The following is a 12,944-nucleotide window of genomic DNA, read 5'->3' as shown; positions in this document are numbered from 1 at the left end:
ATTGAAATGCTGTTGTGAGACCTTAATAGTGCTGCCCGTAAATGAAGGTATGAACTGAAGCAACCATGTAAAGAAAAGTTTCCCAAAATTCCTCAATGATGTGACAAACTGTTAAAGTCACACAGAACACAGAAAATGCTTACTTCAAGTGACTGCTGCTAAAGGTAGCTCTAAAAGCTCTTTTTCATATGACTTTGCGCTCAGAATCTCCCTGACAAAGCAGAACCTCCTTTCTGCTAAGAGTAAGGAAATAACAGACAAAGAAATCATATATAAAGACATTTTAATAATGTAATTCTCTAATGCAAAAGACAAATATGAAATTTTTAAATACAGAACACTTTGATTTTGTTAATTTGCTTTGAAACAATAACCAGTACATTTCAGTTACATTATTTATATCTTAATATTGAACATAATTACTGATCACAGAATCACAAAATCTGCTTTAAATAGTTAAAAACGTTCTTCTTGTTCTCGTTCTAGTCAAGTTTTACCGTGCAAGATCTTTATTTTTGTGCTTTTTGCATACTATTTGAAATAATATGTTGAGAAACATTTGCTGTAGAAGAATATCATGTTTATTATTTAAAAAAAAAAAAGACTTAAATTTTTTTGGATACTTCTTAAAAAAATAAGATGAAAGCTGATGGAGAGAGATAACAACCATCGAGGCAACCCTTTGCTTTTCAGCAAGATTCACAGTGAAACAGAGTATTTCCAATGTGACACATTACACGCGAAAAGCCACTATAGCACTGTCATGCACTGACAGTATTCACTCAGTTTTGTCCCTCACGACATGTAATGACACCCAGTCCAACTCTGCATGAAAGTAAAGTGCAGAACTTGAAGACCTATGCAATATAAGTACATATAACATCACGATTCAACACCAGCTGTGCAATTCTGAGACTACCGTGTTTGTGAAAAACCACCTGCTGGCTTCTTTCATAACTCATTTTAGCTACTGAAACTAGTACCTACTGTATAAAACATGCAACTGCTCAGCTATATTGGGAACAAACAATTCTGAACTTGTACCTACAGTAATTGCTGTTCACACAGTATCACCGGCAAGATCCTTGACACATTTTTTTTCAGTCGGCTAATATTCAGTTAGACAGTTGCAAACAATTTCAAAGCAATCCTATACATTTGGTTATGAATGGAGCGAACATATAGCCTATTCCAGTACATCAGACACAAGCTGAAATCAGCTATAATCAGTTATATTGAACTTTTAGCTGCTCCCTGCTTTCAGGGGTCGCCACAGCCGTTAGCTCCACATGTTTGACTTGGTAGATTTTTTATACCGGATGCCCTTCCTGATGAAACGAAAAAGCGATCCGTTTTGTCTTCCCAGGATCAAACTGGGGGCTATTTGGCTTGTTGGGCAAATGTGTAAACTACAGTCAGTTATAGTGTCAAGTTGTGTTTAAATTGCCAGTCTGATATATTTCCTAATGTTTTATGACCTGTTTTCACAGTGATATACCATTTAAGTTGATGGATACCTTGTAATGTGTATGTATTTGCTCTGCACTGTTCGGTTATAATAAAATTGTTAGCCATGATGGAGTTTATATCAATATAAAGCAAGGACATAAAGACTGCAACTGCAAAAGAGAGCTGGTTTCAGCCCTGTTAAGGCACAATATTGAACTGAAAACAAGCAGGTCCATCCTTGATGTTTCTCTAAGCAAAAAAATACAAAAGAGATTTAAGACTGGCTTGTATTTCATTAATAAGACACTTAAGAGCTTGATATTCATACTATATAATACTATTGTAATGTAGTGTCTGTTTTGCCATGAGGCACCAATAACCTGTAAATATGTGTGCGTCTGTTCCCTTTTATCCACTTTTTCTACTTTAAGCCATGTGTTGTTGTTCTGATGTTAAACCAATCATAAAAAAAGCTTTCAAAAATAGATATCTTTGGCTTCTCTTCACTATGGAGACAGTAAAACATTTACACTAAGGTCCTGTAAAGCTACTCAACATCCATTTATCTGGTGATTACTTTGAGAAAAGACTGATTTTAGGCATGATTTTCTACAAGGTAATCTTGGTGGTAGGACATTCATTTCAGCCCATTGTTATAATGATGGATTGCATTTATATAGCGCTTTTCTAGGCACCCAAAGTGCTTTACAATTCCACTATTCATTCACTCTCATGTTCACACACTGGTGGATGCAAGCTACAGCTGCCCTGGGGCAGACTGACAGCAAGTTGTTGCTGCAACTTGCTACCCACAGATATTTATGTTCCATCGGTCTGCATGCCAGGACAAAAACAGCTTGGGGAGGTCTCAGATTACTTGGTATTGTCAATGCATCAATATAATTTCCATATTTATGCATAAAAGTCTAAACTGTCCACTTCTAGGCTCGCTGAAACAGAAAATAGTTAGTCTCTGTTTCCTCAATGTAGAAGAGTAAGGAGTCCGAGCGGAAGTAAAAGGCAAAGAGGCCAAGTCCCTAATACAGAGGAGGCTCTATTGGGCTCTTTTTCTTTCAAAGTACAGTCATCACCCCTGTACCCACTGTAGCACTGGCACTGGAAGTGCTTGTGGAAAAAAGTCTTCTCAGTTTGGCTGAGCATTCCTGTAACCTTGAGCTGGCCACTCTGACTAGTTATCTTGTGTGTTGAAGGGCTGAGATGCAGATATATATCGCTGTCCAATATTCTGCGAAAACAGCGGCCGCTGAAATTACATAGCACATGACTGCAGTGCTCTGCTGCTGTGGACACATTGAGCAGGTACCGACCCAGCGGTCCCTTAAGATAATCATTTAGGGTTGAGCAGTTGGCCTGGAAGACAAAAAAGAAACGTTAACTTGACTTGCCACTAATCACCAAGCAGTTCAGCATCAAAGAAGCATAGAAAATACTGTTCTTACACTGCTGCTTGCATGAGAGGTGTCGCCCCAGAAGATTACACCTGCAGCTCCAAGTGCAACACTCTCACCAATTGTGGAGACCAAATCTGTCTAAAAACAAAAACAGTTCAGGGCTGTTCAGTGAAATCATACAGTAACCTGTGTTTTAGTAGGACAGTCAAATATACACACATTTTATATCCAGTACTAATGTCTAGTTGCCAGTTGAATGAGATTTCCTAACACCTGTATATGGAAGGTGTAAGTGACTATAAATACTGATTTAATTTTATAATAACTCCACCAAAGAATTAAAATTGAGAACCTGAAGATGATTGTGGTGAAGGACAACAAATTGGTGTGTCTCCGTCAGAAACAGATGGTATAGTTTTATTTTTTAAAAAGTATATTTATGTTCATCAAATTTAGGCTAATGTTGGCTTTGTTTGCTTGTGTGTTGTTGCATAATGTAAATATAATAATAATAATGATGATCTAAATTAAATCACACTTGTATTGATCAAAGTGTAATCGTCTTGTATAAAATGCTGTTCTAGCCAACTAACCTCAGTTAGGAGAGTCGTTTGACTGATATAGGTAGGTCGGGTGTAAACATAAACAGGACGTGCTAATCCATCCCCAACAGATGCCAGGCGCATTGCCTCCTTCACCCTGTTCCGGACAAAAAGGCGCCCTTGGCTCGTTGAGCGTAGCACAGGTTCCATGTATACTGACGGGAAAAGTGCTGTACATTCCATCCACAACCAGTTGAGATGATTATTGCGGTCCACCTCCACTGAAGGACAGTGGCCTGTGTAGTTTTGCAGACCATTCTTGTTGTAGTCATGGTTGTAACAATCTGGAAACAGGTAGAAGCCCCACAGCTGATTGGGCCTCATATTCTTGGCCAGTTTCAAAGTCTCCTGCATGAATCTTTGAGCCGATAGCTCAAATTCTTGTTCTGCAACTTTCTCCACTTGTTTTGAGGTCCATGTAGGGTTCTTTTTGGCTATCATTGCATAGGATTTATTTCGATAGATAAGTTTAGCATCCCAATTTCTGACCCATATAGGACGCCACTCCTCCCAGTCAATAACAGCCAAACCTTTTGCCCCTGGCACTTTTATGTATTTTTTAAGGCCTTCGGGCATCTTTTTTGAGTGCTCAGTGAGGCTGACAAGCTGTGGAAGGCCTCCATTCACCGCACTGCCATCATGCTTATAATAGGGATACAACCCAAGACGTTCCTTATAGAAGATTGTAAGGTTTTGCCCCACAAAGCCCTCATTGGGGGTCGCTACAATGTCAAACTGGCTCAAAGATAAGGTTACTCTATGTCGTGGTTCACACTCCTGTGTTGGGGCATTCCAGGCAAGAAGAACTGGCTTCTGGGTATATAATGGCCTTCTTGTCTGCTTTATTTCTGCAGAACAAAAGGCTGTCCACGATGTAAACACAGTCAGAAGCAACCAGGGCAGCTGGCCAGTTGTGGTGAAGAAAGGGTGAAATGCAGCCTCCATGGTTACAGCTCACCCTTCACCCCTCTTTGTCTGTAAAAGACAAAGCAGTTTTGTTAAATTCAGCCAAAACCTAAACGAAATAGTTCAAATCTATTTATAATCTATTATCTATATATTTAGATATATAGATATGGAAATCGTTCGCAAGCAAAGCTCGCTTGCTTTGCTCACGAAGGTTTCTGTGAGCTATTACTACATTATTACCTCATTACTCATTTGTATTTTCAAATAATACCAAATAAAGTCATACAAAAAAACTTCCTCTATTCTTCAGGAAGGAAATTAAAACTACTTTTACTTACTTTGAAAATAGTTGTGGGAAGCTAGCTAAATAGGCTACTGGTAAACATGTAATGTTAAAATATATATATACACACATATATATACTTTATATAAATACATTACCGAACGTTACCTCGCCGTTAGCTCAAAGTTTCATTGAAACGGACTACCGTGCTAAGTTAGCTAACGGCTGTCTTCTTCGTGTCCATTCTAACCTGTTCCGCTGAAGCCGAGAAGTTAAGTTTATTCCATTCATGTAATCGTCGGGTAAGTTATTTTCCACTGCCCTGCCATGTGAGGAATAACCTCACTTTTTTCTATGCATATCGATGACTACTAATTAATCAATTCTCCCAGACCATGGCAGGAGTGGTGAGTTGAGCAACAACAGTTCATTGCATTTACTTCCTGAGTAGGGGGGTGTTCAGTTATTGAAAGACGTATTTTATCCGCGTTTTCCCGTTTATCTTCCCAACAGTGTTCCCATCATTTCACATTACTTTACAGAATAAAAATATTTCACCATGATCACAGCTTCATATGGCTTGAATTTGAGGGTAAATGTACATAGCAGTAAAACCTACCCCCCTCCTCGTGAACTAATATCAAGTTAGCCTGTTCTTCGAGTTCTGCCCTGAAGGAAGTTTCACTGATAAAAGCGAATCTTAGATTAAAATCTAGTGTTTTGCTCCTGATTTAGATCTGATTATCACCCTAACCTGAATGGATGAACTGCAGCACTCGGAAGTGGAATGGAAAGGTTATTTTGCTTCCTTTTGTTTAAACAAGAGCTTAATAAATGCAAACTAAAAAATATTAACTATACGTAAGTTTTTGCTTAAAAAAGTCTAGTATCCATGATATAGTGTATTTAAATCGATATGCACTATAGATGATTGATGCATTTTCATCAACTAGCTTAAATGACCTGCAGATCACACTAAACTTTGGAAATGGTGACCTCTCAGGTTTATAGGCTTAGTTTGTCACTTTTACAGTGAGGTTGATTTGAATTGTTAGGCAGTGTAGAGCGAGAAAAACTCTCATGTCTCATCTCATGTGCCCCTGCATTAAAATAAAATTGATAGCATCAGTTATACATCTCAAGATATTTTTTAAACATTTTTTAAACACTAAAAAGTGCTATGCCACTGCTGTGAATACCTTCAATTTCTTTTTAAAACTGTCATTTTTTAAAAGAGTAGTAATTATGTGTCTTACCAGCAGTCTTTTCTTTTACTTTATAATCTCCAAATGAAAGTGGATCAATCAAGCTGTCCACTTGTTAAAAATAAATACAGCTCAGTCCTTGTGCTCTGTGCCAAGAGTCTAGAAAGTTCTCCTAAGAGATCTGTCTAACAGAGGATACAAAAACAGTTGTTCATTGCTATTTAAATGTCAAGGAAACCCCACCTCTTAACCACTAAGTTGCACACGCAAGTACAAACCCCTCACTTTATATTCTTACCTGGTCTTAATTTTAAAGCGTGGTAGTTAATATAGGAAGCTACTTTCATCACTAAAACTCAGTGGTGTGACTTTACTTCTCAAACAGGATTTTTGCCTGCTGGGTCTTACATGAATCAAGTGTAAATTTTACATGGGTAGGCCACATTCACACAAACACATTGGGTTTTGCAAAACAATACATAATCCAGTGCGAGGATCCTAATATATGTTGTCAGGATCATGGTAAGTAATATCACAGTAATTTAATACTTACTGTGACACTTGGAGACACACAGGCTGCTCCCTTTCAGCTAATTAAATCAGATTACTGTAAGTGGTGGGTTCCTGCTAGGCTGCATCTGAACATAGTTTTCAGTCTCCTCTGTGAGAAACAGGAGTCTGAGACCTCTTTCTCAAAAAAAATGTATGCAATCTATATGTGTCCTCCTGAGCTGTCAAGAAGACAGCCTGAGCTTTTTGTTTGCAGTGATTTGACCAACATACAACACTGACTTTCTTCAAAGTGACCGGCATTGCAGCTTCCACTTTTTATAGCAACAAAGGAGATTAACTCATGTCTTTGCAGATATTATCTTTGTGTTGCTAAAAATGTTCTTCTATCTTAAATATGAGATTAACATCAACTTAGTACTGAAATAGTACTATAAACAGCAGGAGTCCCGTTTTCAACCTACGCCCATACTTCAGGAAGCAGAATGCTGAGTGAGACAGAAAGGATTGTACTCAAAATTGTAGAAGGGGAGTCAGATGTATAAGTATCAGGGGAGGAGGTGGAGAAGGGCCAGACGCTAGAGCATGAAGGTGAGAGCTCAGAGAAAGACAGCAGCTTTCGAGGAGCCTGAGCAGGAACAAAGTGACAGCACCCACCATCCATTATGAATACAAATAAACATTTAGTCTAGAGCTCTAAGATTTTTTAGCATTGCAATATGTAGAAGTGAAAATTAGAGCCTTTTTAGTTTAACACACACACACACACACACACGCATAAATTCTGTTTAAAATCAGCTAAAACGGTAATTTCTTAAACTGTTTATTCTGTTGATTTGTTTATTTAATATGTGTCCAGTAAACTCTACCTCTCCTTTATCAGTCAGAAGACTAAAGATAAAACTGTAATTTTTGAAATAATATGTTTGTTTATGTATTAGGGAGGCACCCCATTAGCATCGTTCTAAAGCACAGCTAGTCTTAAATACATTTGGTTAATAGGATATTTGCTGTATTTAAAGTTGATGTATTTAAAAGTATAAAATAATGTAAAAGTTGTTTTTTTTTTGTTAAAGCTTTTGAGTTTTACTTTTTTACTTTACACTTTACAGAGTTTCTGGTCCCTGTTTTGATCTTATTATTTTGCTGGTATTGTTTCTCCTTCTCATCACTGGGCTTGTTCCTTCTGTCTTCCACTCTGTCTGTATCATGTTTAAGTCTTCCTGTCTCGTAGCATTTATTACTTCCACCTGTCTTTTTTGTGCCTCGTGTCATGTCGCTCATCAGTCCGCAGAATATAAAAATAGTCCTGTCCTCATTTTTTGCCCTTGTCAGACTGTTTCCCGTTGCATTCGGTGCCTCTTTCCACACATCTTGATAAGAACATTGTTGAAACTGTGTTTTTCTTTTTCACAAAATGTATTATTCCAAAAGAGCATTTTTTAATGTCCACCAGAAACTCCAAGTAACATGTAACACTTTGCCGCTTGTGACCTCTGATTGTTATTGTGTCTGGTTTTCAGCAATAACAAATGAAATGTAAACTAGACTGAGGTGCACGTTTTCCACTTAATCAGAATCCACCCAGTTATTTTCCACAATCTGAGTTATCGACTCTTTCCTTTGAAAAGAGTTTTTATAGAAAAACTCATCAACATGCTTATAACAACAAAGCACGTTTTCATTCTTGACCTTCATAACCCAATTGTGCTATTACTTACACCTTAAGAAAAAGCTGTCAGATATATCTATTAGAAGGTGGAATAATTTAAATACTCCTTTAAAAAGACAAAAGAATATATTGACATTACTGCATGGCTTAAAATGTCATGTGACCTGTCAGCAAAACCAGAGGATATGTGGTTTGCTGAGTCAATTTCATTAATCCTGAGACTGCAATTCACCTTGTGGCCTTTTATATTTGTTCAGCTGTGAGAAAATAAACAACAAAAAAGTAATAACATGGCATGTCTTCCCCAGACTGAAAACAGTACGTACCCACAGAGGGGGCAGGGGGAAAGCCCAAAGACTGCAGCAGAGACACTTCATAAAAGCAATAAAGTGTAGTGGATTTTGGCACTAAACTCTTTATCCTCTAAGAAGAGCAATATTAGACAGCTTTGTCAAAAAACCTTTTCCCATGGTGACTGCATTGATAGTCTTTACTTCTGTCTTAACTTCATCCATAACTCATTAGCAGATGCTCTTATACACGCTTTACTTCCAAGTGCTGGTTTGCCATCGCAATTTCCTCTACAAGTGCCTAACTTCGTTGTAGGTGGAGGTCAAGAGCGACATTTGAAATACACATCCACCTTCTGCTCACTCCTGTGTTTAAAAACTCTGTAAAAAGATTCAACTGCCTGTTATATAAAGGATTATTTGGCAAATAGTTTCTATGAGCTTTGAGAGTTATATAAAAGTTCATCTTTCTTTAAATAATTGACTCTTTTACTGAAGTCAAATTCAAACAGGATAGCAAAGCCTTGGCAAGTCAAACTACTGAAAACTTAAAAGTACTCCAATCCAATCCTCGAAACTTGAAATATTTTAAAACCTTTAATAACATAATTTAATGTGATTACTTGTATTAAAACTCGTGAAAAATGCAGTGTCCACCAGGGCCAGACTGATGGCTTTATAGTCATGACTCCACATTCCCAGAAGGCACCTGAATAGTTTCCAAGATTAGTTGATGCCATTCCCATGCAGGTCTAAATTCCAAGAGCCAACCACATTACAAATGTCAGGTGTGGTTACCATATATGGCAGGGGCTTTAACCCCCTCCCGTTGCTAGAAGATCTTAATTTCCCACCATGACCTCTGTGTAATTAAACTGTAGTTATCTATCCATCACTGTTAATATAGAAACCCAGACGACTGTCTAGGGCCAAAAAAAGCACAAAAGATTAACACGAGTGTCCATGTTAATCTTCTTTTGTCTTCACTGCTCTTACTGATTTTTACTGGAATATTTCATAATGAACTGTGATTATGTGAAGTTACGGTACATTGAAATGTTCATCTGTAAAGTTTGGATACAGAAAAGGAATGTGATTTAATTCAGCATTTTATTTTGTAATTAAAAAACAGTTATAATAAATTAAAAGTTAAACATTGTATGTCAAACCAGCAAAGAAAACAACAGGATCTGTCATTAGACTCACTGCTGCGATGCACATCTTGTGGCTCTGAGGTCACTGAAGCCAGTCCTTCCAACATTAAATTGTGACATTAAGGGTTTGTGAGCCACTGATTGTCAACTCATTGGGCTGTCCCATAAGTAGATCCTGTTCCATGCATAATGAAGCGAGTCATAATGTCAAAAAACGTAAGTGTGCACTGGCAACTTTTCAACTCTTGCTCAGACCCCTTTGGAGGGAAGAACATTACATTCTCCTTCAGCTCTTTGAGTTTTATGAATCAAACCAGAAGACAATCTACTGCTAAATATTCAGGCCTCAGTCATGTGTCATCCCAAATCTGCACACAGTCACACTTACATGCACACAAACCAAGATCTGTAAACTGATTTTCCCCAGCTTGGCACCATTCTAGATCCCTACTGGTGACCTATTTTGTGTCTTAACTGCACACAAGCCAAAAACAGATCACATGCAGAGGCTCAGCACACAATGCATCAGCCTGTCCACATAAGGGCATCAAATATATCAAGAGATCATGTTATTTTGAAAGGTGGTTCGGGCTTCCATCTGCAGTGGAAGCCGAAGGACGGAGTTGACACAGTGGCTAGTCCGAGATGCTCCTCAGACATTGTCAGGCTTCACAGATGACAACTGGGAAATCTACATGGATGCACGGATGGTCCAGCTTTATAATTCCCTGTGAGGACACGAGAAAATAAAACGATTTGGACATATGCTACAGAGATCTGGTATTAGTGTGTAAAGTCTTGCTTTAAAATCTTAATTTCCTCACCTGAGGTGTGAGGTTTTTCTGAATCTTCTTCAGCTTCGCTTTTTTACGGCCGTTTCTTGTCACAATCGTCTCTTCGTAGAACTCATGGGCCAAGTCACCGTCTTCATCAAAGAACATTGAGCTGGAGCAAAGACACAAAATTACTTGCGCACAGTAATTATTTTTAATACACACAAGCTAGCTTGCTTCTTACGCACGTATTGTGTAAATATTTCTGGTCCACATACTCTAATTTGTGTACCACAAAGAACATCCACATAAGTGTGGTTTTAAGATGTCAAACTTAAGGTGTCTGAATACACCTTAAGCCACTTCCCATTCATGCGTGATGTGCAAAAAGAAGAAGAAAGAAAGAAAGAAAGAAAGAAAGAAAGAAAGAAAGAAATGTTGGCTAAAATGAAAACAGTGTCTTCCTGTGGGTTAAACGGCTGGTTTTAAAAGGTTAACAGTGTGAGGGGGGAAAAAAAAACAAAACAAAATGAAAAGCAAACAACCAGATCAGTGTAAAAGTGGTGCGTAAGAGGGTAGTTAAAACCACTACAGGTCTGTTAAAGTCTGCTTGTGTCCAGTCTAAATACAGTGTGGAGAATCAAAATAGTGGACACATTAGCAGGAAGAACAACCTCAGCTGATCTGGTGTGATTCACTGGTTAAACACCATAAATCTTAGGACTTTTTCTCTCTCAATAGTGTTGGCCAAAGGTGAATGTGTAACTCTGTTTTCACCGAAAACATTTTTACAAAGAACATTTTCAACCATTCTTTACATTTCCCCCCCTTCGAAAGAACACACTGTATCACATTGCTGTTAAATATTTTCAAAATCTTTGCAAAATCATCACACACATACATCGCCCAGTTTAAATAAGGCTGGACAACATGCATGAAACAATCCTTTTCGAGCACTGCTTTTGAGTTGGAACCTCAGTCTACTCAAAAACCCACAGACTGCTAATTAAAAACGACACAAGTCAACAACAATGTCATAAATGAGTGTCTTGGTGTATGACGACATTACATTTACCTTCTTCTTGTAAAGACAAAAGGAGTGGCACCCGGGAAACTTCGAACTCTTGCCAGTGTCTGCTCATTTCCATCTTTGGTTGGATCGTCTGAACTACCTGAGCCAGAAAAAGGCCAAAATCCTTTGGATTTGGAGCCGCTACCTCCCATCTTCAGCTGCAGCACATTATTTTCTCGGGTCCCGAGGCTGCCAGTGGTGCTACAGTGTTACTGTACAAGATGAAATGTGCCTTCAGGGTGTGACACCTGTGAAAAGTGGCAAATAAAGGGTAGCTTTAGCTGCTTTCAGGCAAAACATAATGGCACGTATTGATTTATTTAGTCATTTTTACAAAATGCTACTTTAAGAAAGGCCGAGACCTGACTTTTCTTTAAACAAGACAAGTCCGGACTGAGTTCAGTTATGATCATTTTCTGCTGTAGGCCAGAAGCATGACGGTGCTAGAATAACACAGCAGCCAAAAATCACGCACGCAGTCACGCTTCTGTGTCACGAATTACAAATGGTTAGATATGGAGTTTAAATCAAACACAACAACATGAATATCTGCTTCTATCTGTCTAGTAGAAGACTCGGTAACATTTTGAAGCCATAGCAGTTAGCTAGTAAGCCTTTCCCGACACCAAGATCAGTTTGTCACCAGTGCTGAGAAACTTATCCCGGCTGCGCTAATCGTAGCTGCTTTTATGTCACTTTATGTACCGTCTGCTAACATCACCATTAGCTTTTATACTAGCATTAGCCAGGTCAACATGTTCCTAAACAAAATAACATTTACTGACGTCGCCATGGGCTAGCATGGACTGATTTAACAGTTCGTGCTGTTCCTCGTCGCTTTAGCTTAGCGGAGCACATACCTAAATTGCGCAGCAGTGTGCTCGTAGGTAAGAATTTCTCTTTGATGAATTTATGTTACTGGCTCGCTAATTCTGTACAAGCACAGACCTCATATCACACAAAGCTACGCTAAGTTGTTTATGCTATCTGACGGCCACGTTCTTCTTCTATCCTTTCCCTCTGAAGCTTGGTGCAGAGACGCTGTGGTGAGCTAACGCCATCACATGGACAGGAATATAATAGTACTAGTGACTTGTCCGTTTTGATCTCATGTTGGGCCGAAACTAGTGAAACTGTCCCTTTTTTCAAGTGTATAGAATTTTAACTACACATTTAATTCCTCAGATAGCTTAATATTAAAAAAGAAGTGCTAATTCAACAGCACCTCTCTGTTTTTTCTACATAATAAAGAAATGCTGCTGTAGTAGATGGGAAAAAAAAGATCAGCACGATTCTTTGGGATTAAACTATAAGAAGTAAATGTGCCAAATTACATAAATCTATAACTGAATTACTTTGGTGTAGTATGACCAAGATGGAGGTCTTCATCAATAGGAAAAGCTGGAAAACCTATCAAAATAAAACTAAAAGTCCAAAATTTATGTTCTCTGCATTTTCCAAAGCCAAACTTTGGGACAGATTGGAGTCTTTGCTGGTCCCCCATGTCTTCTGTTTGACACCCGTGCTCATGAGCCAATAGTATAGCCACCCCTTGCCACATATACAGTTATTGGACACTTTACTACACCTTATTAGTACCAGGCTGGACTCCC

The 12,944-nt window shown here is 38.4% G+C and overlaps 2 protein-coding genes across 4 annotated transcripts; both read right to left on the bottom strand.

Annotated features, from left to right (window-relative positions):
- Positions 1 to 272: 272 nt before the first annotated feature.
- LOC146573516 (hyaluronidase-2-like) lies at positions 273 to 5,144 on the bottom strand. Of its 3 annotated transcripts, none has more exons than XM_085272751.1 (4): positions 4,814 to 5,144; positions 3,455 to 4,438; positions 2,910 to 2,999; positions 273 to 2,820 (listed from the first exon to the last, which is right to left on the bottom strand). In XM_085272751.1, exons 2-4 carry the CDS (start codon positions 4,406 to 4,408, stop codon positions 2,431 to 2,433), a joined length of 1,434 nt encoding a protein of 477 aa, XP_085128877.1. In that variant the 5' UTR covers positions 4,409 to 4,438; positions 4,814 to 5,144; the 3' UTR covers positions 273 to 2,430. The 3 variants fall into 3 exon arrangements, with proteins under 3 accessions (XP_085128877.1, XP_085128878.1, XP_085128876.1); XM_085272752.1 differs by having other exon boundaries at positions 4,906 to 5,144; XM_085272750.1 differs by having other exon boundaries at positions 4,824 to 5,143.
- A 4,284-nt stretch (positions 5,145 to 9,428) lies between these two features.
- LOC146573515 (tumor suppressor candidate 2-like) lies at positions 9,429 to 12,334 on the bottom strand. Its single transcript, XM_085272749.1, has 4 exons — positions 12,192 to 12,334; positions 11,335 to 11,579; positions 10,311 to 10,431; positions 9,429 to 10,214 (listed from the first exon to the last, which is right to left on the bottom strand). Exons 2-4 carry the CDS (start codon positions 11,481 to 11,483, stop codon positions 10,149 to 10,151), a joined length of 336 nt encoding a protein of 111 aa, XP_085128875.1. The 5' UTR covers positions 11,484 to 11,579; positions 12,192 to 12,334; the 3' UTR covers positions 9,429 to 10,148.
- Between the last annotated feature and the right edge of the window lie 610 nt (positions 12,335 to 12,944).

The sequence above is a fragment of the Mchenga conophoros genome, linkage group LG5 (assembly GCF_057382185.1).
Source record: "Mchenga conophoros isolate Kocher_MC1m ecotype Shallow Benthic linkage group LG5, M_conophoros_male_GT1.1, whole genome shotgun sequence".
Lineage (NCBI taxonomy): Eukaryota > Metazoa > Chordata > Actinopteri > Cichliformes > Cichlidae > Mchenga > Mchenga conophoros.
This window is presented reverse-complemented; position numbering and strand designations above follow the sequence as displayed.

What these genes read in the sequence shown, in the direction of transcription:
- LOC146573516 (XM_085272751.1), bottom strand. Translation starts at nt 4,408, where the DNA reads ATGGAGGCTGCATTTCACCCTTTCTTCACCACAACTGGCCAGCTGCCC. An exon ending in AAACGACTCTCCTAACTGAG is followed by an intron (nt 3,000 to 3,454) that starts GTTAGTTGGCTA and finishes TTTTGTTTTTAG; the next exon opens with ACAGATTTGGTCTCCACAAT. An exon ending in CCTCTCATGCAAGCAGCAGT is followed by an intron (nt 2,821 to 2,909) that starts GTAAGAACAGTA and finishes TTTGTCTTCCAG; the next exon opens with GCCAACTGCTCAACCCTAAA.
- LOC146573515 (XM_085272749.1), bottom strand. Translation starts at nt 11,483, where the DNA reads ATGGGAGGTAGCGGCTCCAAATCCAAAGGATTTTGGCCTTTTTCTGGC. An exon ending in TTTGTCTTTACAAGAAGAAG is followed by an intron (nt 10,432 to 11,334) that starts GTAAATGTAATG and finishes TCTTTGCTCCAG; the next exon opens with CTCAATGTTCTTTGATGAAG. An exon ending in AGAAAAACCTCACACCTCAG is followed by an intron (nt 10,215 to 10,310) that starts GTGAGGAAATTA and finishes GTGTCCTCACAG; the next exon opens with GGAATTATAAAGCTGGACCA.